The 26480-nt window shown below is 40.8% G+C and overlaps 1 protein-coding gene across 4 annotated transcripts in view; it reads left to right on the top strand.

Annotated features, from left to right (window-relative positions):
• The window catches only part of foxp1b (forkhead box P1b), a 166014-nt gene that overhangs the window by 115772 nt on the left and 23762 nt on the right, over positions 1-26480 (top strand). For 2 of the 4 annotated variants that reach the window (XM_036530881.1, XM_036530882.1), the window contains 4 exons: positions 15263-15400; positions 15825-15914; positions 19183-19333; positions 24779-24965. In XM_036530881.1, the coding sequence (XP_036386774.1) occupies positions 15263-15400; positions 15825-15914; positions 19183-19333; positions 24779-24965 (566 nt within the window). Of the gene's footprint in view, positions 1-5880; positions 5993-15262; positions 15401-15824; positions 15915-19182; positions 19334-24778; positions 24966-26480 lie in introns of those variants that run through there. The other 2 variants (XM_036530884.1, XM_036530883.1) reach the window with 2 other exon arrangements.

The following is a 26480-nucleotide window of genomic DNA, read 5'->3' as shown; positions in this document are numbered from 1 at the left end:
CTATGTGTCACTTGCATTAATGGGTTTTTAAGCCTATAAACGTTTACCTTGTGAGAGCTTATAGTGCATGAGTTTTGCACCAAAGCACATAGCCTACTTTCCTTGTCTCAGAACAAACTGAAAATTTTAAAGTAGGTTCCAAACCTAATTTCCAAAATTATTACAATGTACTTTGCTGGCAATTTTGCTCTGGAACTTTAGCTATTACAGATGTTTGTAGGGTTACAGTACTTTGCACTTTTATGATCATATGTTTTATCCTTGTCATGTTTAAAAGACAGGAGAATGATCCAAGTAAAATCACCTTGTCTTCGATACGGTTTCATCTGCTTATGCCTCCAGTGAAGACAGTGAATAAAAGAACAACAATACCGTGAAAAAAAGTGTCAACAGATCAATTTACATTTTTCTGTGGTTTGAGTTTAAACATTTCCCCTCCACTCATTTGGTTTCCCATTCACTCCCTCATCCATTCATTCACTCACTCACTCACTAACCTCACTGACTCACTCATTCATTCTCACTCCATCATATTGTGTTTCGTGGAGGGCATTTATAGGTCAAAGGAGAATGTCCTTTCAGTGCTTGCGAAGATACCCTGCTGTGTTTCTTTTGTTGTTGCAAAGCGGTCCCCTTGCCATGCCTCCGTGCGTGATCTGCAGAGACGTGTCATGTGACAGAACGCAGGGGTCACATGTCTCTCTCTCTCCCTTTGACAGGAAGAGAAATCTGTTTGTGTGTGTTTTTTTTTTTTTTTGATCTATCATTTTTAGCGTAGACCCATGGCATTATCCTGACACATGCACAGTATAGCGCTCCGATCTGTAACTCATTAGAGAGCGGTGCTGGACCTCTGCCAGCCATTCCGAGTGTCTCCCGTTGCAAAGCGGTTCTGGAGCGGGCCCGGACCCACTGTCGAGGTGACAATGAGGCGTTTGCCTGGCCCCGCTTGGCGCCTGGCCCACACGGGAAAGCCAGCTGAGATAGCGGGACAATGGGGGCGGCCGCAATCTCTCCGGGATGCGCGCCCAAGGTGTGGACCTCGCCGAAATTAGCCCTGTTGTAAATAAAAAGCCCCTTTCAAACAATGGAAGCAGCTCGCGTCCACGCAGTACTTTGTGGCTGATCCTCACAGGCAGCTTGATGCGTGTTGAATAGGAACCAAGTGGGATCTGAATTTCTGATGAAGTAATATTTTTCTAAAGGTGCAGAAATCGGGGAAGATGACTTTAATGTATTTACATTGTATAATTTATGTTTATGTGATTAAGGTGATTTGCATCAAGTCATGGATTTCTCAGTTCAAGCTACAGTGTGTGCGTTTGTGTGTTTGTGTGTTTGTGTGTGTGTGTGTGTGTGTGTGTGTGTGTGTGTGAGAGAGAGCGTGTGTGTGTGCACGTGCATGTGTGCTTTCAATGGAGCAAGCGAGCGTGTGTGTGTGTCCGCATGTCTTGAGCAAGGTCTGGAGGTAGTGTGACAGTGAATTCCTGTTTCATAAGTCTTTGTTGCTTCACAGTGATATCACACGCCAAGAATTATCAACATATCACAGATACCGCATGGCTGTGTAACCAAGGATCAGGATCTTTTTTCTGCAGTTTGTTTTTCTTGTCATATTGTAAAAATGTATTATGTGTACTGTATATATTAGAAACAGGTTTTGATAATTCTGTCTGAATGAAGTCATCTCTCCTATTTCCAGACAGTCTGCCTCAGCCTGTGAGTAACTCTCAGACATCAGATGGCTGTCGTATTGACTCCCGTCACAGTGCTTAAAGAGCCCTGCAACCATTTTTTTAGGCCCCAGCGTTTCCCTTCAAGCTGTTTCCCTCCCCATCAAGTATCTTTACATCATTTTCTGCCACAATATCCTGATGCCAGCCATGTGCTGTTTGGGATGATTCATACTCCCTTTGGGTGGAATGGATGGACATATATATAAGCCATAGATCACACATAAAAATACCAGCAGCGATATCAGATATTCACTCAGCTGTTTGGCGACGTGCCTGCCGTTCCAAACCGGCCGATTGTTTGTGTTGATGTGTTATTGCGGTGGGCATTATCAGGCCTTTTGCCTCTTATTTCTGTAGCGATCTCACGCCGCAGTTTGGGGACTTTCCGAATTCTGAGTGTCGCAGTGTCTGAAGTGGGACCATATTCATAGACTGGAGTCAGTCTGATATCTCTAACACTTAACTTAACTTTAAAATTTAAATTTATATTTGTATGTATGTGTGTATGTATTTATCTCTTCAAGAAGAAATGTCACCTAGAATAATGAATGAAAAAAAAATAGCCAATCTAGAGCTGGAAAGATCATCATTTGTTGTGGGCGAGCACCATTACATTTGCAACTTCAAAGTTGCGTAATGCTAACTGTGGAATGAACAGATGAGGAGTGTGTTTGTGTGGGGATGTAGCATGCTGGGGGAATGTAGACCCTCTTTACTGTGATATAGGATTCCATAGCACCAGGTGAATGTCATTGATGCACTCTGCTACCTGTTAAAACCCAAACCACAGCTCTGGATTATTTCCCTTTATGCATTTACACTTGTAGTGTGGATTAGATCTCACAATAATGATTTGATTTTGATTTGAGTGTTTTACCACATCTGACTCACATGAATTTGGTTCAGAGGATGTTGTGGTAAAAAGGGAAAAAAAGATGATTATGATGAATTAAGTCAGACAACACATATCATAAAAAAGGGATTTCATCACATCTTAAATTGTGTGGCGGGAGGATGTACTGGATACCTAATCCCCCTAAACAAAAACTCCATTCACAATATTATTCATTACTCCATGACAGCATTGTGCATTTTGACAGCAGTATTCATGTTTATTTTCCCACGCAGTTAAACTGTTTTTTTGGGGGTGGGTACTTCCAAATATAGTCTTTGACGACTCATGTAGAATGGATGAAAAATAAAATTTCCCCACCCCCTTATTTGATGTTGCATACAAAAAATGAAAGATTTGCCACTGGATTTGGTGATTAAATATGAAAATGGTATCCTGTTTTGACTAACTGTTAAAACCACAGCAGACGTAACTCAAAGCAAGCACAACAAATTTGAAGACATTGTGGCATATTGACACAGGAAACTTTTGGTAAATTAAATTGAGATAACTCTTGTTTTTTTTCTTTTTTTACATGAAAGGTTTATTCAAATTACTTGGGGAAAGTAAAATGGTGAAAAAGGGCAAATGAGCAAATTTTAAAAAAAAATCTGCATTTCTGTGTTCATAAACAAGCCTGTAATAGCGGTAAATCGCGGTAGGGACTGTCTCGTTGGATGATTCGATACTTTACGGTACATTTGGGGGTGTTTCTCGACTAGTATGTTGAGGGAATAAAGAGGGGTTGATCAGGGGTTTTATCTGTGCAAATGAGATAAAGCCCACAGTTACGGAATAAATGACAAACAGGCAATTTGTGAGAAGTGTTTTAGGTAAGTGTGGCCTTTCCTTTGACCTCTGCCTTATGTTCATTAAGAGTCACACACCTGTCCTGGAAAATGCCTTGTTTCTGTAAGAGACTCATGTAGAGGAGAGGAACTCTTTTTTTGTTTGTTTTAGCCTCAAATAACAAGTCTTCAGAGAATATCGTGATTTCTAAGAAACACAAAAATAGCAGGCTTTAAAATAGAATTTTAAATATATTAGGAAAATTGCTTATTTTCCACTAAACGTCAACAAAGTAAGGCTAATTTAAGAATGTCAAAACATTTTTTTTGTTGTGCTGTTGGTATCGTTTTTACCTTGTACCCAGGTTATTGTTCTACACCCCCCCAACCCCCCCAACCCCCCCGTGTGTGTGTGTGTGTGTGTGTGTGTGTGTCTGTATGTGTGTTACGTATGAGTGTGTGTGTGTGTGTGTGTGTGTGTGTGCGTGCATGTGAGGGATGTGAAATGTGTCCTTGTCTTTCCCATTTAAGCTGTAACGTCACAAAGGACCCCAGGCAGGGTGACACACTTATTCATATTTTCACTTAAACACAATGAGGCAGGAAATGAGCTTTATATTTTGGCGCTGTCGACTGAACGTCATGTGAGCACATTTGTTCAGTGCTTCTTCTGGATATTCTGACAGAGGATGGTCACAGGATCAAGTGAAGCTGCGGGGATGTCGATAATATGAGTTTGTAGGTGTTTTTAAGAAAATCTATACATGCTACAGTACATTGATACCTATGTGTAATTATTGTATACTGGCATAGGCACAGGATTAAAAAGAGAGAGACTTGAACTGTATGTCTGCTAAATTTATCATGAAGCCTTTGGGAGCACTGAAATGAGAACAGTGGCCTATTACTGCTAAAAAGGTGTTTTATTGAGAATATTCCGACATGCCGCCCTGGGGAGCTGGGAGGGAGAGGAGCACGGCCAGAACAGAGATCGCTGCTGTGTGTGTATGTGCGTGTGCACGTGCGTGCGAGTGTGTGTGTGTGTGTGTGTGTGTGTGTGTGTGTGTGTGTGTGTCTTTCCATGTAAGTGAGAAAGTAGAAGCTTTTTCTCTGTTTAATTATTCAATAAGATATATGTAGGAATTGTCACTTTTGACACTTGTGGTCTTCCTGTCAGTGTTTTATGTAGGTCATCCAGTTCAGGAAAGCTTGTTTTTAGTTATTAACACATTAGGGTAATGGTTTGAAATGGATGTTTGTGCTATTTTTTTTATTATTAGTGGATCAGAAGATCCTGTATCCAGGTATCCTGTACTGACACTTTTATTGACTGAAGGTTATGAACGTTTCTTTTTAGCAGCTTGTTATACTACTATACATTCTTTTTTATCAGTATGATGTTGTTGTCTATACAGGGCCACCACAACTGTTAACGCAAAAAAAGTTTATTTTAATGAATTAATAATTTTTCACAGTGTGATGACTGTATATTTTCATTTTTTAACCCATATGATGAGTAATTATTTCAATTGGTTTTTCCCAAGATCAATGATTTAAACTATAGGTTTAGGTAGAATAAAAATGAATTCATCTCCTGCCTTTTGGTGAGATTTTTTTTTTAGTTTTCTCTTACTTGCATGCTGTACAGAAATATCCAGTAGGGGGCAGGGTGCTGTTTTTCTTTTTTCCATATATATACAGCCTTTGATAATATTTTCTAAAACAGTTATTATGTGTAGCATTATTATTTCTGTTGTTAATATTGTTGTGGTTTTTAATTAAACAATGCATGTATTTAAAACATGCATTTCATATTTCAATTTAAACCAAAATTTCTGGTAGTTTTATTCCTCGGTGATATACTAAAATGATGCATTTTTCTCAGAGAACTGCCTTGGAAAAAAATAAAGATTAACATACATATTAGATGTCAGTTGAACTGTAAGTGTAGCTTTATTCTTTTATTTATATTTCATCAGAAATATAACAAGCATTTTTGGTTTGTTAGTTTTTATCAGAAATTAAAATAGAGTAAGTTTCACTGCCCTTATGCAGTAAACATCTCCATTTAAAAAAACAATAAAGAGTTGATAGTCTGGTAATTCTCTTCTTTTTTCTCTAACCACAAGTTAGATAGCTGTGTTTACTTATCTGTTGTTTAATTAAAGGATTTCTTTTCTCTAGCCTCCCATTGTTTCAATAGCAGGGCCACAGCCTCAGCAGGGGTCAAAGGGTTAACAGCCGTCAACTGTGGTCTCTTTAAAGGGCCCCACACAAAGGCATTACTTCACCTGCAGTCACGGCCTGCGGCGCCCCATTGTGCGGGCCATTTGAATTGATTATGTTTAGGGGGCTGGTTGTGATTGGTGGAGAAGGGCGTGGTTGATTGGATAGTTTTGTATCTTGTCAGCCGGGGAGCAACCTTGTGTGTGCAATCTGTCTGTATCCCGAGGAAAGCCGGAGACGCCACAGCACAGCACAGCGTAGCATAGCCTGCCTCTCTCTCTCTCGCACCTCGCTGTTCTCCGCATGGCCCAGCTCTCTGTTTACCCTGCCAGCTAAATGGAGTTTGTCAGGTTTGTCAATATGATTGATTCTGTAATTTCACTAGCTTTCTTGTGTAAAACTTGACAATTTAATTTGTCCTGGGAAAAAGAAAAGGGTTTTGTATTTCCTCTTTGTGGCATTTTATCATTGTAACTGGTTAATTTTTATCATGCAGTTTGCTTAAGGAGCTGGGATTCCAGGCTTGAGAATATTGAGAAGGGCAAAAGGATCCACTTTAGCTTGTGTTCTGACCTGTGGCTGAATCTAGTTTAAAGGATGGTTTGATATGTGTTGGTTTTGGGTGCTGAGGGTGACTTAAAGCCACATGTTTTGTTTAGATATTTTGTTAACATGTGTTCAGCAGTTGTGATTGCAATTTTTGCTCTGTTATAATTTTATCAGTACTATGTCAGAATAATTGTAGAAGTATACATTCCCTGTATACATTGTGGATTAATTATAGTATTTGGTGTGTTTTTTATATTGTGTATTTCATTTGGGTATTGTGGTGGCTTGTTAAATTGTATAAAGTTTAGGATCAAGACAAGAGCACATGTGTAAATTTTAGTTATTATTTGTGCAAATTTACATGCTGGTGCTCAGTTTGGAACAGTCCATCAGCTGCATGTGTTTGTGTTTGGTGTGCAGTGTGACAAAGATTTCCTGAACGCAGTGTATTAAGACTTGTGTCTCTCGGCTGAGGGAAGTGAGCGAGGCTGGCTCACACTGAAGCCATCGACAGCGTCTCTGTCAAGTGAGAGAGGCAGGGAGGTTATGGGGGGTTTATTCGCTCGGCACTCTGTCATGTAGAATTAAGAGAGAGGGAAGCCGAGCTCTATATTTGACACCATCTCGGTGTTACCGTTTAATCTAAGTGCAATCATCCTAAATGTCAACAGTGAAATCTTCCTGATACCATTGCAAGGATGAGGGAAGAACTCTCAGGAAATGGGTGGTGCAGTTGGAGCTCTCTGAATCAACTTCCCCTCTTTGCCAGGGTGATTTAACCCTTTAAAAAACCCCCGAGGTATCAGACTGAAGACAGTATTGACTTTGCGGCACTTTAAGTTTTAATGACGTGAAAGCTTCAGGACTCTTCCATCTGAAATTGTTTTCATTAATGAATTAATTTAAAAACTAAGGCATATCTTAAAAGACTTGTGCAATGCTGGCTTTGCGGGTCAGTTTTTATTGTTCCTATTTTCCTGATTTTGTGTTGGCAGTCACCTCTGATTGTTTTATTTATGTATTTATTTTTACACAGTGTTGCTTCAGCTTCAGAATTGGAAATAAAATTCCACTTACAGTATGTGTGCATGGGTGTGGATTTCTGTGTAGAGGAGTTGGCAGAAAGAGGGCTAAAGGTAAAACCTAAAGAACACGTGTGTGCGGTAATGCCGGGCAGCTGCATGGATCTGCAGTTTGTGAGAGCTGGAGTGAGAGCTGATTGGGTTGACAGTTTGTAATCAAAGTTGATTTATTGTTCATTAGTAGTGCATTAGCCCTTTCAGGCAAGGCCGTTATTTGTGCAGTGGCCTGTCAAAGCGAGAGTCTGCCAGCACCTGTCATTTCAAAACCATGACATAGGCAACCAGATATTATTCCAAACCTAGAGAGTGGTGCATCTGGGCAGCAAGTTTGTGCACGGGATATCTTTTACAAGTCTTTCCTTGCTTTGTAGTGTGGAGAAGGGGAATGCTTTAGTGGTGATACAGAAACATCCCAGCTGCTTTTTTTCTGTGGCCTCCCCAGCTTACTGCTTCCTAGATTACTTAAAAGTGTTTTGCAGCAGTACAACACTTCTTTTGCCCTGTTTCCAAGGTGCTTTTCTGGACTTTTTTCTGTATACATTTGTTTTATTTGTTTTTGTTGTTTATTTTTGCTCTGCTCTCCAACTTAGATGGGTAACCAAGAAGAGTCATAGTTAACAAAACGGTGTGTGTTTTGTGTGTGCGCGCATGCATGTGTATAGACCAGTATATGTATCCAGACCCAAAATTAGGGCCAGCCATCAATCTAGTCATTGAAGAGTATTTTGGATTGCAATATAAGTGTGTTCCACTTTTCACAATTCTGCACAACATTAAAAATACCATAACATAAAGATCTTACTTTTTACTTTCAGAGCAGATTGCTTTTTCGGACAATTAAAAAAAAAATTCTGTAAGACTCACTTTTCTGTATTCTTTCTATATTCAATGTTCAGACGTTTACACAGAGGCATGCAGTTTAGTTCCAGACATATTTTGGGCCCATTCGCACCCATGAGACAGCTGCTGACATTTTTTTTTTCATTAATTGGGCACATGGTTTTCTGACACACAAAAGGCAACAACACAAGCAACACAATTTGTGGACTCATGTCTGCCGTCATGGAAACAAGGATTAGTTTTTGTGTTGTTGGTGTGCGCAGAATGGGAACAATCTGCATGGGGATGTGTCGGGCATTGTCTTTGGTAAATTTTCATTTGAAGGGGATTTTAGAGGCTGTGATCTTAATTAAATCTCAACTGACTCAAATAATGCAACTGAAGGCACGCAGTGTTGCGTAACCTTGCTGAGCTGGTAAACCATAAATCATTGGTGATGGAGCCCACAGGAAGAGGGGGTTTTTAATGGTCATGAGGTGCAGGAGTTTTTGGAGAGGGTGAATGGTGTAGCCTCTGTTCGCATCACTTGTTTCGGACCGTATCTGAAACCTGTGCGGTGAGTCTTGAAATCTACATAAAGGGGGCGTGGCCTGGGAGGTTGTCAAGTGGGCTCGACCGTCTTGAGGGTCATCATGTCTTGTGGAGAAGCGAATCAGGTTTCCTCCCGGCTTCAGGATACAGATGCGGTTTTGGAAGACAGTTTAGAATAACACTGCTTGTTTATTTACAGTGTGCTCTAAATTAGAAACGAATACGGTTACTTTTGAAATTTTGGGAAGGGGGAAAAAAAGAGGTCATTAATAGTTCTTTGAACCGTGCCCAAAAAAGTTCATGGTTGTTGTTGTTCTTTTTTTAGTTAAAAAAAAAAATAAGCCACATAATCAATATAGCTGGATGTCTTTTCTGATACGGATTGTAAACACTGTTTACCCTAAAGATTTTTTTTTTCAAACCATTTTGTGAAGGTGTGATACAAATATTCAGTGTTGGTCATGCTTGGGATTTCCTGAAGAGTAAGTGCAGGGGTCTAAAGATGTTGCGCAGTTGAAGTAACTATGGTTTTCAGTGGCCTGTAGTGTGCAGCTAGAGTAGGAGCTCTGGACAATGCTGGGCACCTGCAGTCATGGCCAGCCGAGTGTGGGAAAGGACCGACGCCACAGAGCTCAGCTGTTATTGTTAGGTGAAAGGCTCGCTCACTTCTCCTAGTAGTTTGTTTATTTTGTAGAATTCGGGCCCAGCTTCGCTGAAAACTTGTTTGTTTGTGGTTTAAAAGTTAATTAAAATGCAATCTTGAGTTTTGTTTTTACAGTTGCTGCATATCGGCCTTGGCCCCCCCTGAATATATATAGTAAATAGGGGAAAATGTGACTTTGATTATCCTGTTTATCTTAACTGTAAACGTTTTTGAAGCAGCTGGAATTTGAAAGATGGAAGGGAATTACTGGAGGCTTAGCAAGGCGGGGACAGTTTAATCTCTTTCTGTCTTTTTTACCATACACTTATTGGCTCTCTGAATTCTGTGGGGTTTTTTTGTGAATGTATAGAATTAATAATACCCCTGTTAGAAATAATTACAACATGTTTTGCTATTCTACCACAAATATGCATTTTTCTTCTTCTTCATCTTCTTCTTATTATTATTATTAATAATAGTAATAATAATAATAATAATAATAATACATGCCTTGTTTTGTATGTCACTGTTGTCATCTGTGCCTAGATTGCAATATCATGAGCATTAGTGGTACTCAATTTTCTGTGTGGTAAATATTTTTTTTCAGATGTAATATGCTAGGAATAAAAAAAAACCCTCAACACGAAGCATTTCAATAAAACACCAGGATAAGACATGCAATCTTGTTAAAGACTAATTATGTTCACGCATAGCTTCAACACAACGCATGCCATGAAATTCTAATTTCAACGACGTTTCATGCCATATCACACACTATTTCAGATGGAGTGCCATTACTATTCCAATAGCCCCGGACAAGGTAAACCAATAGCATCAAAAAGGTTGGCCTCTCTGATTTCTCAAGGGCTTGTTATTTTGTACTTTTCAATTCTATTTGATGTCTTGACAAAACAGGATGACACTGGGGAACAGACATTAAAATTTGATTTTTTTTTCCCCCCCTCATCCAACCTGTTCCTACACGGCCAGCTTAATTTCTGGGATCATTTCATTGAAGTCTGCCCCTTTTTTCCCCACAATTACTCTTAATTGCCCTGCCACCGGGAGGGAGGCTAGTCTTGCATTGGGCCTGTTCGCCCTGATCCTTTCGCTTCCTTCTGACCTTTGGCTTCCACAGAGCACGCTGGCTGGAAAGAGTCTTCATTAAGTCAGAATCAGTGAATTTCAAGATCGCCAGAAGTGCGGCTGATGTGTCCTCATTAGAATATCATTTTCATCCTTGTATTTAGTCATGACGCACACGAGAGAGAGTTGGCTTCTTGTCTTTTAAAGCCAGCCTTAAACCAGATGTTACACGATGCGTTCGCAGTGTGTGTCTGTATTTAAAAGCGTCTGCTCATGTTTCATGCAAATATCTTGTCTCTCTTTCAGTGCTTCATCTTCATATTGGTGGGATTTTTATTGAAACAGAAAGACCTGTATCTGAAAATGCCTTGGATCATAGTGTGTTAGAACCTGTTTTTTTAAATGAAAAAAAAAAGGTTTGTAGTTGAAATTTTGGGATTCCAGCAGTCCAAGAGATCTAAACAAATCCTAACGGCCAAAACTGGCTGGATTTCATTTGAGTAATAATTTGTATTTTTGTTTTAGACACATCTTAGTACCATCATTTCCAGTTTGGTCACTTCACTGGAATACAAAAATATGTAAAACAAATGCTTTTTTTTTAAATGTACCCTATTAATGCAAAATAATTTTATTTGCATAATAAATTTGTGAATGAAAGGAGGAAGGCGTGAGAAATGTGTGAAGCGTAGGTTTCATACTTACCTAGTAAAACCATGTGCCAAGACTGGGCTGTCATTACTTTACTCCACGGCAACATACAAAGAAAGACCAAAAGTTGTATGAAAGATGGCACATACAGGACACAATTGCCCACATCCAACCTGCATCAGTCCCTTATACCCAATGTTAATATTGATAAATACCTCTAAACCAGCAAAGTGCTTTGTAAGCACAGTAAATGAAATTAAACAGGCAACTGGAATAAAATGAAACGCAGAGGTTTGCTGTGGTCCGTCGGTTGTGGAATATCTTCGTTTGAGGTTTTGGTGAGAGTGAAGTCAGCTTCTGTTTGCATGATCAACCTCTGTGAAACATCAATACCTCAAATCAGTATCAGACTGTCAAACCGGTAATTGGATTCTCTAATAAAAAAAAATGTTATGTGGAGAATGACAAATATTTGTACTTCTCAAATCCATGTTTTTTTTTTAAGAATTTTAAGATATACACCTATTTGTGTTTTTATGTACAAATCCATAATTATTATATGCATTCCACCACTGAAGAACTTAAAACAAATTTTCATTAAATATTATCAGTAACTATATGGTTCTTTTGCTTGCCCATATATGAAATATTATAGTAATGTTTTAAAAAAATAGTGAGTATTTCTTTTAATGGTTTGTTTGTATGTATTTCTGCAAATGTAGAAATATACACAGTACATTATTTGTATGAGGTGGCACAAAATGGGTGATTTTACTCTGAGGGTATGATGTGTAATAGTTTTAAATATGTTACTTCACTTGAACATTATAAGTATTAAGCATGTTGGACCTGACTAATAATGGTTTTTCTTGCTATGTTTCCTGGTGCTGACATTTGGTACTTTGTGAAGTGTAAAGGGCTTGCCATGTGTGTGTGGGTTTTTTAAATTTTATTTATTTATTTATTTATTTGTGTGTGTGCGTGCAAGTGTGCTCATGCGTGTATGTGTTGTCATGCGTATATGTGTGTATATGAATGTGTGACTGCACCTGTGTGTATATGCTTGTCCATGCATTTGTCTCCATGCATTTATGTGTGCAATGTCATTATTTGTTTGTGTGATTAAGTGTGTGTGTATGTGTATGTGTGTGTGTGTGTGTGCGTGTGTGTCTGCGCAGTGGGTTGGGTCCCAGCATGGCAGGTCTGTGCTGGTATATTGCCTACAGTCACATTGCAGCTGTGTGGGAATGTTCCAGGTTTTGAATGTTTATGTACAAGAGGCACCTGGAGCATGCCACACCTTACTGAAATTCATAAACGTCAGCTATTTCTGGCACGCTCATAACGTCCTCTTTTTTTCACATCCACATAGCTATGTAGAATATGCTTCTCTCTCTGATTAAATTTGTTACTAAAGTCAGGGCTGAAAACATAATTCTCTCACAAAATACTATTTCATGCATTTTTTCATAGATTTTATTCTGCTATTGGCGTTGTATGCAGTCTAACATAGCAAAACTGACAGTTACCAGAAGATAGGGGAGTGTTCTAAATGGGATTGCACTAAATGAATACCAGGGCCCTGTGTTTTCTTTAAATGAGCATGACACACCAGCCAGGGCAATATTTTTTAGTTAAAGTGCTCCCTCCCGCCCTTCTCCTCAATAGCCCCCTGTCTTTAGCAGATTTTCAGTCATTCAACACAGGATTAAATGGTAGTAGTTACAATGATCAATAGGTTAAGAACCGTACAATCCCTCTTGCTGCTAATGACCTCAGTAGTAATGGGTAATAAAATGTGGGCAGTAATAGCCTCCTGCCAGAGCTGTACAATCTGAGGACGTCTAGTGTTAGTTACAGTGTGCGAGAGGCCGATGAGATTGAGAGAGATGCGGGGCATGCTTTACGTGTAAACTGCATGTGTTAAGAATGAATCCACTGAAGGATGGCTTATTCTAATTCCTAATAAAAATGGGTATGAAGAAGCATTTTAAAATGTTTCTCATACTGTGTGTTATTCTTTACGTAAATGCTCTTTTAATATTATATTTATCTATTCTATATTACAGGAAAAAGAGATGAACTATTTAATTTAATAAGAATAAAGTGAATAGGGGCACAATAAAACATATTGGAAAATCAAATTAAATTAAAGCATTCAATTGCATATAAAATGTATCTAATGAATACAATAACTGGTTTGCATTTTGTTTCATAAATTGTCCTGTAACATTGACGTGACGTTGCGATGAAGGGAAACCTATACGTGCTCGTGTCTTTGAGATGGACTGCCTGGTTGACCTTCAGAAAACATTTTTAGTTCATCAAAATTAGTGATGCTGAGAAATAAGGACACCAGTGCATAATGACTGTGAAATTAGGAATGGGCCTTGGCTATGCAAATGACAGGACAAGCCATGTGAAAAAGTCAAGATGGACTGCATATTAAGACATAATACAGGGAGAATTAATATTGCATTTTCATTCACTCTCTGCCTCACCATGGAAATGAGAATTGTTAAGTGCTCCAATCCCATATAGAGCACAACTGCCTTTCCACATGGAAAAGGGGAAAAAAGCCCTTTATCGTGCACTAAAAATGGCAGGGAATGAAGTTGACAGAGTGAATCAACGGCACACTATTGTGTCTGACATTACTGACTTTATATCTTCCCGCAGGTACAAGTTATTCAATATGTTCTTTTTGTTTTTTTGTTTAACATTATTTTCCGGGAAAACGAATGAGGTGACACGCACGCGGTCCGTTAGAAAGTACACATCACTTGCTAAATAGATTCTAAATGGCTAAATTACATTCAAAAGTGCATGAAAAATTCAAAGGGGCGTCGTTAGGTATGAGCCTGGATACAATTTGGGTAACCTTGGTGAAGACAGACTGTCATCCTAATGTCCGCTCCGCTATCAAACGAAGACATCAGCCATTGAGACGCGGCAAGCAGGTTCCCTCACCAAGGCGCCGGACCGCGCCGACATGTTAACAGTTGCAAATGTGAAACGTTATCAAGTTCATCTCTGTAGCTGTTTGTCACTAAAATGTCACAGAAAGGAGCTTTTAATGGTATCGCACATCATAGAAGAGACTGGCAGCATCCAGACGCACTCTGAATTCAGAGTGCTGCAGGAGCAATTAAGGAACCCAGACAACTGCGGGTCTCTCTCAATGTCATAACAAATCACTTGTTTTGAAGAGGCGTGCACTCATACCTTTTGTCAGAGTTAGTTGGAGCTTTAGATAATTATTTATCTGCTATTCTCAGCGCTTTGGTCAAGATATGTATACAATACATTTTTTATGGAAAATTTGTGAAGAAGATATTTACACGTAAGATGTCTTTGGTATGCCCTGGTAGACAAAATTCCCTGTTCTGAAAAGACATAGTCATAGTCATATGTTTACACATGATGCAGCCTTGCATTTACAGAAATAAGGCAGAGAACTGAAGTATACCATAGGAGCAAAGGCAAAAGAACAAATGGTATTACACCTTGCACTGCTCTCAATGTTAATGGGTGATGTCCTTGTCAGTGGAGTGCTCTTTTGCTGGAAAAGCAAGCTAGGCGAAGGCCTGGAGCAGCTCAATCGCCGCGGGGCTATTTCAGGTCTGACGGCCTCGTGGCATCACTGCTTCAGGTTCTAGTGTCTAGTCGCGGTGATGATACTTCAGACAATTTCTCCATCGTCGATGGGTTAGGGGATGGTGCCGTTACAGGATCACTCAGTGTGACAAATGAGCAGCAGACTGGGCCTTAGAGAATGTTTCTTTCTGTCTCATTTTAGGTTTCAATATCAGTGAACATGATGTGTCCTCAAATGACTGATCTCATGGTTTCATTCCCTTTGTCTCATAGAGGGTCCCAGCATTACTGTGCAAGCTTTTCAGAAGGCTAGGTTTATGAAAGAATATTCAGTAGTGAAAGGTTCCAGTATCACTGACTCTCAGTTGCTGAGTTAATGAGTGATCATGTGAGAGCCAGAACACATTCTCTCTCTTTCTTTGGTGCTAGATTTCTGTATCAGTGATCAGTAGACCTTATTTATGACAGAATTCTTACTCCCAATCTCTCTCCCTCTGCTCTAGTGCTAGGTCACAGCAATAATGGCTTTTAGTAGCAGTGTTGGCGGCAGAACTCCTTCTCTGTAGCGCTAGGTTCCTGTGTCAGTGGTCGTCGGCAGCTGAGTGTATAACAAAGTTCTCTCTCTCTGTCTGTGGCACTAGGTTCCAGTGTCAGTGGCTATGATGACACCACAGGTGATAACTCCACAGCAGATGCAGCAAATTCTTCAGCAGCAGGTCCTGAGCCCTCAGCAGCTCCAGGTTCTTCTTCAGCAGCAGCAGGCCCTCATGTTACAGCAGGTAAGAGAGAGAGAGAGCCTTCTCTGGTCTCCACAATCATACCTCTGTGAAAGCCATTAAAAAGCTCTTTAGGAGATGTTTTCTACACCAGGCAGTTGGGAATGCACTTTGTGTGGCATGACCTCTGCAGTGGTATTACCGGGTAGTAATATAATTGATACCTACAAAGTACTCTGTTCCTCTTGGGTTTACCCATGGAGTTTCTATGGATTTTAAGCTGCTGAACAGTTCCCCATTTTAAAGATCTGGTTGTGAAGGTTTTGTTGTAAACTAAATTGGGCTTGACAATTTTTGTTGTTTTACTTATTGAGAATCTTTGGTAGAATGTTGCTGTTTCTCTTTGAATGTGATTGGATGATGCCAATCATATGGCTTTCCTGTGGATTCCTTTTTTTTTTTTCTCCAACTGAACTGGCCTCTATAGCAGCAACTTCAAGAGTTCTACAAGAAGCAGCAGGAACAGCTACATCTCCAGCTCCTACAGCAGCAGCATGCGGGGAAACAGAGTAAAGAGGTACGCTGATGTCACCCACTCACTCACACTGCAAGTCATTAAATGGACAAGACATCAGCTGACATATTCCAATTATTTGCGAATAGGGATCTTCACCCTCGTGACCCTAATGAACATTTCAGCCATTCTATAAATAACAGAGATGGATAAATAACAGAACACTATTGTGCCCGCCTTCAGTGAGACAGCTTTCACACAACTCCCTCAGTGAAAGCCGTGTTTATGCTTTTTCCACAAGTAAACAGCTACCCCATAAAACAGAAAAGGCCATTTGTACGAGTCTTCTGGAAAAAAAAAAGAGAGAGGGGGAAAGAAAGGAAGAAATGTCTAGCATATAAATCTGAGAGGCTGCCTTTGTAATTAACATGGAAATGGCACGGGGAGAGAAGGCATGTAATTGTGAGATATCAGCACGGGGAGCGCTCCCAGCTTTGTTGCCCGCTCAGTTTTTTTTTTTTTTTTTTTCCGTCGCCCCCTCTCCCACTCTTTCTCACTCCCTCTCCCTCCAGTTCAGCGGGGCTGGCTCATCAACAGCAACTCAATGCGTGTTAATGACTCACGGATACAGGCATCACTCTGGACAAAGAAATGATTATTGTGCGGTCAAAAGAAGTTCAAAGACAATCAGGGAATTTTGAGTTTTTCTCCTCTGAGAGCCACGTTTGGAAAAAGCATATAAATTAAGCCAAATGGTTAAAAAAGACACACACACACACACACACACACACACACACACACACACACACACACACACACACACACACACACTCTCCAAGCATTGACTTCAAAGTCTCGGCTCGCTAATTAATGAACTGTGAGCCTCAGTTTGGACAAGTTGTGGTGCGATGCGTCCATAAATCAACATGACAGCGCTGTTCCTCGGTCTCAGATAGTGCCTGTCATCGAGTCGCATCTGATGTAAACACGATGAGCAGGGGCGAGGAAAAGGAGTCAGAAGGAGGTGCAATTGATCAGCTGAATGGGGTTAAAAAAAAAAAAAAACAACTTTTGAAGCACATTATGTATGATCACAGGAAGTGGATGTGGCCCCGAGAGGGACTCTCTCCTCCTGCCGCTGTGTTTTTTTTTTTTCAGTAGGATTTCTAACAGCCATCAAAAGACAGAGTAAGAATTACGAAGCTTCTCCCCCGTGGCTGCCAGACAATAACCCCCTGTTGTTGCTTTGTGCCTCTTTTATTTTAAAGACATCAAAATTTAGTTTTTCAAAGATCTTTAACTTTATATTTGAAGCCCTGACAATAAAGGGCTGCCAGTGCCACTCTCTATCATTTGTCAGAGACTGTATTTCTCTCTCCCTCTTGTGCCACTTCTTGTTAACCTCTTATTTGGTCTGTTGGGCCTTGTTTCTAATGTGTCTGTGTGTCGGGGGAACACAGGGCCTCTAGTCAGCTGACAGGAGCACAAGAGAGAAATATGAAGGGGAAAGTTAAACTCATTTGCAATTTTCAGTTTAAAAGGCACCCCATATTTATTCGGGGCACTGATAAAAGCCATTGTTCTGTACAACACCCCCCCCCCCCTCCCCATTTACCATCTTTGTTTAGCGCTGTTGGGCAGGAACTGCTGTGCAGTATACCCTTGGAGACGGCGGCAGCTTCTCAGCATAGGGGAGCCATTTCCTGGCTCTTTAATAAAAGTGGATAATTAATTTTACTCTTTGCCTTAACTTGTCTTAAAACACTTTGAAACCCCTGGTTAAACCTAGTTTTACTTGACACCAAGTGACAAAATGAATTTATTTTAAAACGGCGGCAGTGCATTCTTGAATATGTTCTGATGCAATTTGCACGTAAATACCCAAATTAACAGTGGAAATATTGTGGTATTTGCACGTAATCTTGGTAGGATAAAAATAAAATGAAATAAAATAAAAAGCCCTCCAGGCCAGGTCGGTGTAGCGCCTGCTTTATTTTTAGAGACGTGTGGAGGTCTGGCAGGGCGTGTGGAGGGGAAAACGCTGTGGACCTTTGACAGGCACATTAGGGAGGGCTGAGAAGAGAATGCGTTATCTGGATATTTCAGCGTTTCTGAAATGCTGGCGGGTGACCTGACAGCAGCATTGCGTTGAGACCTTTTTTGTGTGCATTCAATTGTGAGAAGTAAACAAAGTGGTGTATCCTGTGTTTGGTAACAGGGCGCGGTGCACTGCTTGGCAGCTTGGATTGCTTTTAATGTCTCTCGCCCCAACCCCCCCCACCCCTCTTTGACAATCGGCCTTGTTACAGTCATATGGCCTAATATCCTGGCTTCTCTCGTGCATAGCGTTTTTGGCATTTTATTTAAAAAGTAAATTACAGCCTTGTATTTTGTTCTGAAAGATTTTTTTGCCTCACACTCATTATTTGAGTACCATGTGTGGCAGTTCACATTATTAGATGATAGCGTGCCAATGCTCAACAATCAAATAAAACGTTATGTTATGCAAAAAAGTTATGCATCAGGTTATGAGAGAGTTAAAATGTTCCGCTCCACTCTTCTCTTACCTTGATAGCATCTCACTTTTGTTTTGATTTTGTGGAGATTGGGGATATTAGATAATTTCCTCCCGTTTATTGTTCTGACCACACTGTATTATCTGTCTCTTAGAGCGTTGTGAGCAAATGTCTGTGTTCACACTTTTTGGTCAGCTCGGAACCAGTGGAACAGAGTTCTTCCACAGCAGAGATCCTGTCCTTCTCAAAGCTCTCCTCCCATTGTATTGTGAAATGAGCGATACAAGTGTAATTTACCTGTATGAAACTGCTGCCTGGTATTCAGCAACTGAAAACAAGCCATTTTCCTTTTGGGGACTGTAAGAGCTGAGAGAAGAGGAGGATATTAACTGCTTTGATTCAGTCACACGTTGTTTGCTGAATTATGAATGGGTGTAATTAAAATGCGGTGGCCCTGACTATGAATGATTTACTATGTTGTTTCATTGTTTGTCATTTGCCTCATGACTCCTCATTTATTAAGATATTAAGCAACGCACCTCTGTGAATGTATAGAGACAGTTTTACTCAGTGGTGTGCCTCCATGGACTGGTAGATTAAAGACCCTGTGCGTGTGGGCCGTGTGTGCGTGGCGTGTGTGGGTGTGTGTGTGTCTGTGTGTGCGCACGCATGCATATTTCTGCTTGGCTGCGTTTTGTGTTCTGTATGTGTGCGTGCATGCTTGCGTGCTGTGTATGGATGTATGCCTGTGTGTGTATGAATGGATGCGTGCGCAGTGTGATCTTCACCCCCTGCCCTCTCCGTTTCTCTCGCAGCCTCAGGTCTCGGCTCAGCAGTTGGCCTTTCAGCAGCAGCTCCTCCAGGTCCAGCAGCTCCAGCAGCAGCACCTCCTCAACCTGCAGAGGCAGGGCCTGCTATCCATCCAACCTGGCCAGAGCGCCCTGCCCCTCCACTCTCTCACTCAGGGTAAATATCCTCTTTCTGCCCCTCCACCCTCTCACTCAGGGTGAGTGTCTCCCTCGTACTACCACTGCACTGGCTCACTCAGGGTGAATTCCCTCTGACTGCCCCTACACTCTCTCACTCAGTGTAGGGGCAGAAAGAGGATATTTACCCTCTCTCACTCAGGGTAAATATCCTCTTTCTGCCCCTGCACCCTCTCACTGAGGGTAAATACCCTCTTATTGCCCTTGCATTGTCTCACTCAGGGATAAATGCATTCATATTGCCCCTGCACTGTGTCGTTCAGGATAAATACCCCCTTGCTCCCCTTGCATTCTTTCACTCGGGGTAGATACCCTCTTTTTGCCCCTTCACTGTGTCAGGCAGGGGGACAGCCTCTTTTCATTTCTCCTTAATGCTGCTGCCCTGCCCTGCCCTGCCCTGTCTCACTCAGGGAGCCTTCCCGTTCCCTTTGTCTTCCCACCCCATCCTCCCCTACACCCGTATGACTACCCCCCACCTCCACACATTCTGTCTCCTCCTCCTCTGACCCACACAGTGTGGAGGTGAGGGTGGGGGTGGGGGACAGGACAGGGTGTGGTACACCCCTCCCACTCCTTCTTTACTTGCCCGGAGAGCAGCATGTGAGCGGGTCTCAGGCCTGACGAAACACACCCTCTGCCAAAAGGTAGACTGCTCGCTGCTGCTAAACTTCGACTGAACCCGTCATTGTGAAACATGGAGTAAGAACACAGTGAGTCAGTACTTGTTGTTTAGCCAGGAAGTTTATTTCTTTATTTGTTTTTAATATTTCTTCAGGGAGGAGCCCTATGACAAAAGACTCCTTCATACACTTTTTGGAACACTGACATTGACTATTCATTCTGAGTTAAAGCAAACAATTCAAAATAACGAGATAAGACGATAAAAAGGAGGGGAGGAGGGGGAGGGGGGACTTAGGTAACAGGCAAACAAAAACAGGGTTTGTACAGTCATGTTATTGTTTGCACTTGGCTTTGAATAATAGATCTTCTTGCTTTCAGATGATTCCCAGAGTCACAGGCCTGAAGCATACTTGTAGTATGGGAGTGTTTTAGCAGAGTAGCCCTGTGTTACATATCTTCTACAAATATGTCTTTTGGAAGTGTTAAATTTCAGTGCCAGACATAGGTCCACATATTTTCTTTCATATTTTTAAAAGCATCAGTACAAACAACATTGCGTTGTGAGATGTCTTTTTCAGAATGATTTTCCCACCATCACAGTATCTACTAGCTTCCTTGATCCCTCTTTGAATGTAACAGGGGAAAAAAACTATGACAAATAGAAGTTACAGACCTTACAATGCAACATGCATTTCAGAATGTTTCCCCCATGTTACTGGAATTATACCACCATAATCAAACATCAGAACTGTGATTTGGCTTTCAGACATTGATATGAACCATAGTCAGTTTTTGTCATTGATTATTCAACTGACATTTTAAGTGAAAGCTCTTGATTTATTTATCAATTGAGTATTGCGGTGTGGCCCTAGCCTCATTTTGAATGGGTGAACAGTGGTGATTGTCGCCTGCAGTGGGGGGATCAACCCTGGAAGAAATCAGCAGCTTTAACTGCGGAAGACAGCTGTTAAAACACTTATCATCAGGCGGAGTTTCTTTGCGTATTCTACAGATTTTCTGCTTGACTGTTTGAAGTTATTGATGACCTTTCTGTTTTCCACATCACTAAACTCTTTCATGCATCAGCAACCGGGACCTACAGAGCTGCGATATAATCTAGAAAATGCAGCAAGTAGTTAGCAGTACTGCAACAAGAATGATATGAGTGTGTGTATGTGTGTATCTGTGTTGCATGAAATAATATATCACACATACAAATATAATCTCATGCATTCTCAATAAAATACCTCACAGATAATTATCATTGAAAACATGTTTTAATAGCAAGGCTACAGAAATGCCATTAACATCATGGATTTCTACCATTTAGAAATGGAACTAACGCACACAAATTTATTTCCTTTATGGAAAATTCTTCTGACGTTAATGTTTGAAGTGTTGGAAGCAGTTTTAGATGGCATCTGTTATAAATTATAACAATGGGTTGAGGAACTATTATTGATATAAATTTAATCTAGCACTAGAAAAAAATTGTGCATTTGCCATTCTAAAGCATTTTTTTTTATTTGACTTGTTTTGTGCGGGCGAGACCGAAGCATTGGCTCAGGTCTCCCAGGTGCAACCAACGGGTGCAGGCAGCTGTTCCCCTCTCTGCGTGTGACGTGATTGGCTACCTTGTCGTTATTCGCTCTGTGGCCTCCCAGGCCAGAGTTTTATATAGTGAGCTCTCATCGCTGGAGAACATCAGTTAAGTTGTCCAGAAGAGGGCAATGGGACAGTGACAAGACAAATTTGTTAGTAATATGAAAGCAAAGAATGTGGCCATGCATGAAGTGTTATCCGTACAGCTGCACATCAGGGACGCTGGTGGGTAATACGCTCCCGGTGTCAGTGATTGATTTGGCCAGCAGCGTGGTACGGGTAATAGTTCCTGCAGCATTAGGAAGGAACATATTTTAGGCCTAAGGGGTGCATATCAGTAGGGCAGTGATTACAGGAACATAAACAGAGGTGCTCCTAAGGTCTCTGTCTGATGGAACAATAAACTAATAGCGGTGTCACGGGCCCCCGTGGAACTGGGGCTCTGTGAAAAGTAACCGGAGAGTTTAAAGAGGTGGGAGCACGAGGCTATTTTTTATTCCATGGATGATGGGCCGCAACTGATGTCATTATGAACCTTAAATCAACTTTCTGCTTGCTTGAACATGGTCACCTGGGTACAGCGGTACAAGGACAGGAAAAGGTTGAAGAACTCGGCCTGTCTTTGAGCCAGCGCTACCTGCGGTGGTAAAATTGAGTTGTGTGGCCGGTGATCAATCAAGTGTCCCCAACAACATACATTTTTTAAGGGGCGCGTCTGTATCTTCAACCTGTAATGAGTCGAATAGTTGTTCTGAAAAATGGAAAAAGGAAAGATAAACCAATACTCGTTTCAAAAATGAACTGACCAGGGTGAAAAAAATGACATTTGTCTTTCATGTTGTCTGTGGACAACAGTAATTAAATATTTCATTTTCCTTGTCCTCAGTGCAATTTAAGAGCGCTTTGCACACATGAGAATGCAATGAATTCTCTACAATACTGCGGGAATGCGGGAGTGCTATGAATAAATACTATTTTTTGATTGTAGTTATTATATTTAATTTCAAACATCTTAACAAGATGTCAGTTGGGAAGAGCTGTCAAGCGCTTTGACTGTCTGCAGTGGTAGATGCCATTCTGGAGAAGATATTAGAGAAAGAGAAAGAGATGCAGAGGAGAAGGAGACAGAAAGAAAGGGAGAGAGGAGGAGGAAAGGGGAGTGCACGGAGAGCGAAACGGCTTTGTCCCACTCTGTTACCCCTCTCATCAGACCGGTCCATCCAGTGCCGTTTCGTCTGAGTAAACAGTGGTGTCGGGGTCAGGGGGACTGCTGGGTAATTGAGGGAGAGCGGACCGCCCTGTCAAGCACACCATCTAAAAATACATGGCACACTGTCACTGGGCACCAAGTGGGGAAAATGATTGTTCCAACGCTGTAGCACAGGACACTCCGACGGTGACCTTCCCCATCCGGACAAACCGCTACAGAGCCCGTCCCTCCGAGGGGCTCCGCCACGGCAACGGCGCCCCGTTCATAACAACACCGTTCAGAAATGACAACCGGTAGATGACCGCGTCTGCTCTGCGTGCAGAAACGTCTGCTTTAAAACTCCCTGTTCGGTAATTACGTGGCATCACGGAATAAGGGAAGAAAAAGCACAAAGGGAGAAGAGAGAGAACGTGTTTTATATTGAAATAAGGAAAGATGCTCCTTGGAACGTGGAAAGGTTATTGATTTGTCCTGCAATAATTTCCTGCTCTTTGATATGCAAACGATCCAGTGTGAATTTACAGCAATCCTATCAGACTCATTTCACACTTCTTAGCCACTCCGACTCTCTCGAGTCCTCCGCCTCATTAGCCCAATGTTCTCTATTACGAGCATAATTAAAATCTTTAGTAGCTTATCAAATTAAAAATATTTTTGCTGATCGTATTGAGATCTTCACCTCACAGTTATTTGCCACAACAGGAATAAATTAAGACTAAGCATTTTGCACAATGTACTAGGGTCTTGTGCTTGAAAGGAGCACTTCTGGTATCTATAGAGAGCGATTAAAAAGAAAAATCCAGAGAATATAAACCCATGGAGATAAGCATGTGCAAATCATCTTTCATTTGCCACTGCTCATTTTGAAAATGGATTTAATTAATTCTAATGTTAAATGAGTGGTCTTGCATACATTGCAGTCCCTCTGGTTGAATTCAGAGCATACACACACACACACACAGTGCGTGTGTGTGTGTGTGTGTGTGTGTGTGTGCACACGTGTAATATAAGGTTGTGAATAGGAAAGTTCATTCAGAAGTCTTAATTTTCATCATTAAAATGTGGTTTAACTTTTCTTTGACAATATTTTACAAATTTGCAATAATTCCACAATGGGGTTAACTTATTGTATCTAAGGCATAGGGTTCTTTTATAAATTTCTAGTAAATGTAGTGAATGCATTTTTGAATATCAATACAGATTTCTTGAGATGATCCAGTAAATTTAATTTCCCTAATCTTGTTTTCGCCATACATGTTTCAAATGGAGGTAGGCTTCCTTCACAGTTTCACAAAGACTGTGTATGTGGCGACACGCTCACATACATTGTGTGCAAACAATGGCTCAGTTCTCTCAGATATGGAAGCTGCCGGTGTACAAACACGGCATTATCCTTAGTGATCCACAATCTTGCCCAGGGTGTTGGTATCGCTGTCAGTCAGACACAGAGAGAACACGCTCTGTGTATGAGCAGGAACAGAAGAAATGCTTCTCTCTTCAAGGCATTTTTTTTCAAAGGGATGTACGAATGGCAATGTGCTTGACTTGTTAAATGAGGTTTAGGTCTTCTGTGTCAATTGGAGGCGGTGCACAGCTTTAAGTATTTTGCACATTAATGTGCTTTTCAGTGACTTCCCCGAGGGTCCTGTTTTTTTGTGATGTTTTTATAACGTCGCTATTGTAAACTTTTTTTCTGCTCCCTTTTTTCTTGTTAAAGGAATAATAGTGATTTATTCAGATTTCATGCCTTGTCTGCATGCTAATTATTTACCGTAGGCATGAAATGCATGTGAATGCCAGGGATTTGTGTATACAAACAAGCTTCAGATCACAGTGGGGGGAAAAAAGCAAGTGTTCTCAGCGCATTACCCCTTAGTAGAATATTTTCTAATTAATACTCAGCTTTGTTTACAGACTCGTTGATTTAATTATGTGACGAAGAGAGCAGGATTAGCCGTTAATTGATTTAATTATCCAATTTGTTTGTTTCAGCCATGATTCCAGCGGAACTTCAGCAGCTGTGGAAGGAGGTGACAAATGCACACGTGAAGGAGGAAAATAGTACCAACAGCCATGGCAGCCTGGACCTGTCATCCCCCGCCACCCCCAAAAACCCGCTTCTCAACCAGCATGCTGCCACTAACGGCCAATACATGGGACACTCGCTGAAGAGGGAGAGGTAAGCCCTGTGTCACTTTGTGTCACTTCCAGTCATCGACTGCATAGTGAAAGGTACAGCTCTGAAGCTGTGGGTACACTCCTCATATGTGCACCTGAATTTAAACTGAGGGGAATAACATGATGGACGGGCCAAGCTGAGCTACAGGCCAACATAAATATTTCAAAGTTGCACCCATCCATTTAAAGTGTTACCATTTTGCAAACATGTTAGGCCACCAGGAAGACACAACTCTCATGTGTCGTTACAGAAATCTCTGCCCTATTTTACATTACTTTACAAGTGCAATGTATTTTGAAAAAAAAAAATACAGTGGAACACATTAGGTGTGACATTCTCCTCACTGTCATCTTTGACTAAAGCGAACACAAGGCCTTCATATTCCTATTAAAATGGCAATTTCTCAGAGGTATCCAGTTGATGGACACTTACCCATAGGGCTTTGCCCACTGATGAATATTAATTCATAGTTTGTAAGTACCTTACTATTTTCATTAAGACACAGGGTTTTCTTTGTCACTCTATTCCTTAGAGACTTTAAATGAAACACCTGGGAACAGGGGAATAATTTTTGAGGTGGTTGCAGTAATGGAAATAAGACCACTGCACTATTAATTAGGAGGTCCAAGTGTTATTTCAGTTGTGGTTATGAACCTGCAGCTGTGACTTGGCATGAGTTTGTTAAATAATATTCAAATTACCCAAAGTCTATTTAACAACAAAAAAGTACATGTGTCCTAACATTTGGTACTTTCATAATAATAATGCAGGTTTTGAAACTTGTAAAAAATGTAGTAGTTTATGATCTATGAAATGTATAATTTTAACCTCTATTTGTATGTCACTCTCCCACTGCCAGAAATGACAGGCTGTGTGTTTTCCCATATTTCTGCATTACAAAATAGATTTTTAATTCAGTTGATATTGCTATAGTGTCATCACTATAGCAATATCATCAGTGCATCAGTATCAGTATGTAGCTTAACCATTTAGCACAAGGGTATGCAACACAATTGTTTACACAATGATGTGAGCAAGAGGAAAAAAAACAGAGATCAAAAAGATGATAAGAAATGGAGCTGTATGGGTATGCTATCAGAATAGAAACTTGCTAATCTGCCCAAGTGAGAAGGAGTTCAGTTTTTATTGCGGTACCTTTTTCAGAAACATTAATACCTCTTGGCAACTGTTGGTATGTACTGAAAGACAACGCCCGACTGAGGTAATCTTATAATAACCAGAATATAATGACAACTTTTTCAAAATACTTTGTTTTTTGCACTGTGCTCATTATGCACACTCTCCACATTGGAATATGTGCATAATCACATGCACAATACTGTTATGAAGTGCGATAGAAGCACCCTGCCATATATTAGAAAAACATTCAGGGGCTGTGTCTTTAAGGAGGAAGTTAATTTAGCATATAACTGGTTTACTTGTTTTTTTTTTCCTTCTCGCATCAAGGCATGATCTTTGAACTATGTGTGAGAAGCCTTGAGGCAAAATGATCTC

Source organism: Megalops cyprinoides, chromosome 6, assembly GCF_013368585.1.
Source record: "Megalops cyprinoides isolate fMegCyp1 chromosome 6, fMegCyp1.pri, whole genome shotgun sequence".
Taxonomy (NCBI): domain Eukaryota; kingdom Metazoa; phylum Chordata; class Actinopteri; order Elopiformes; family Megalopidae; genus Megalops; species Megalops cyprinoides.
Note: the sequence above shows the minus strand (reverse complement) of the source record. Positions and strands in the feature narration are given on the sequence as shown.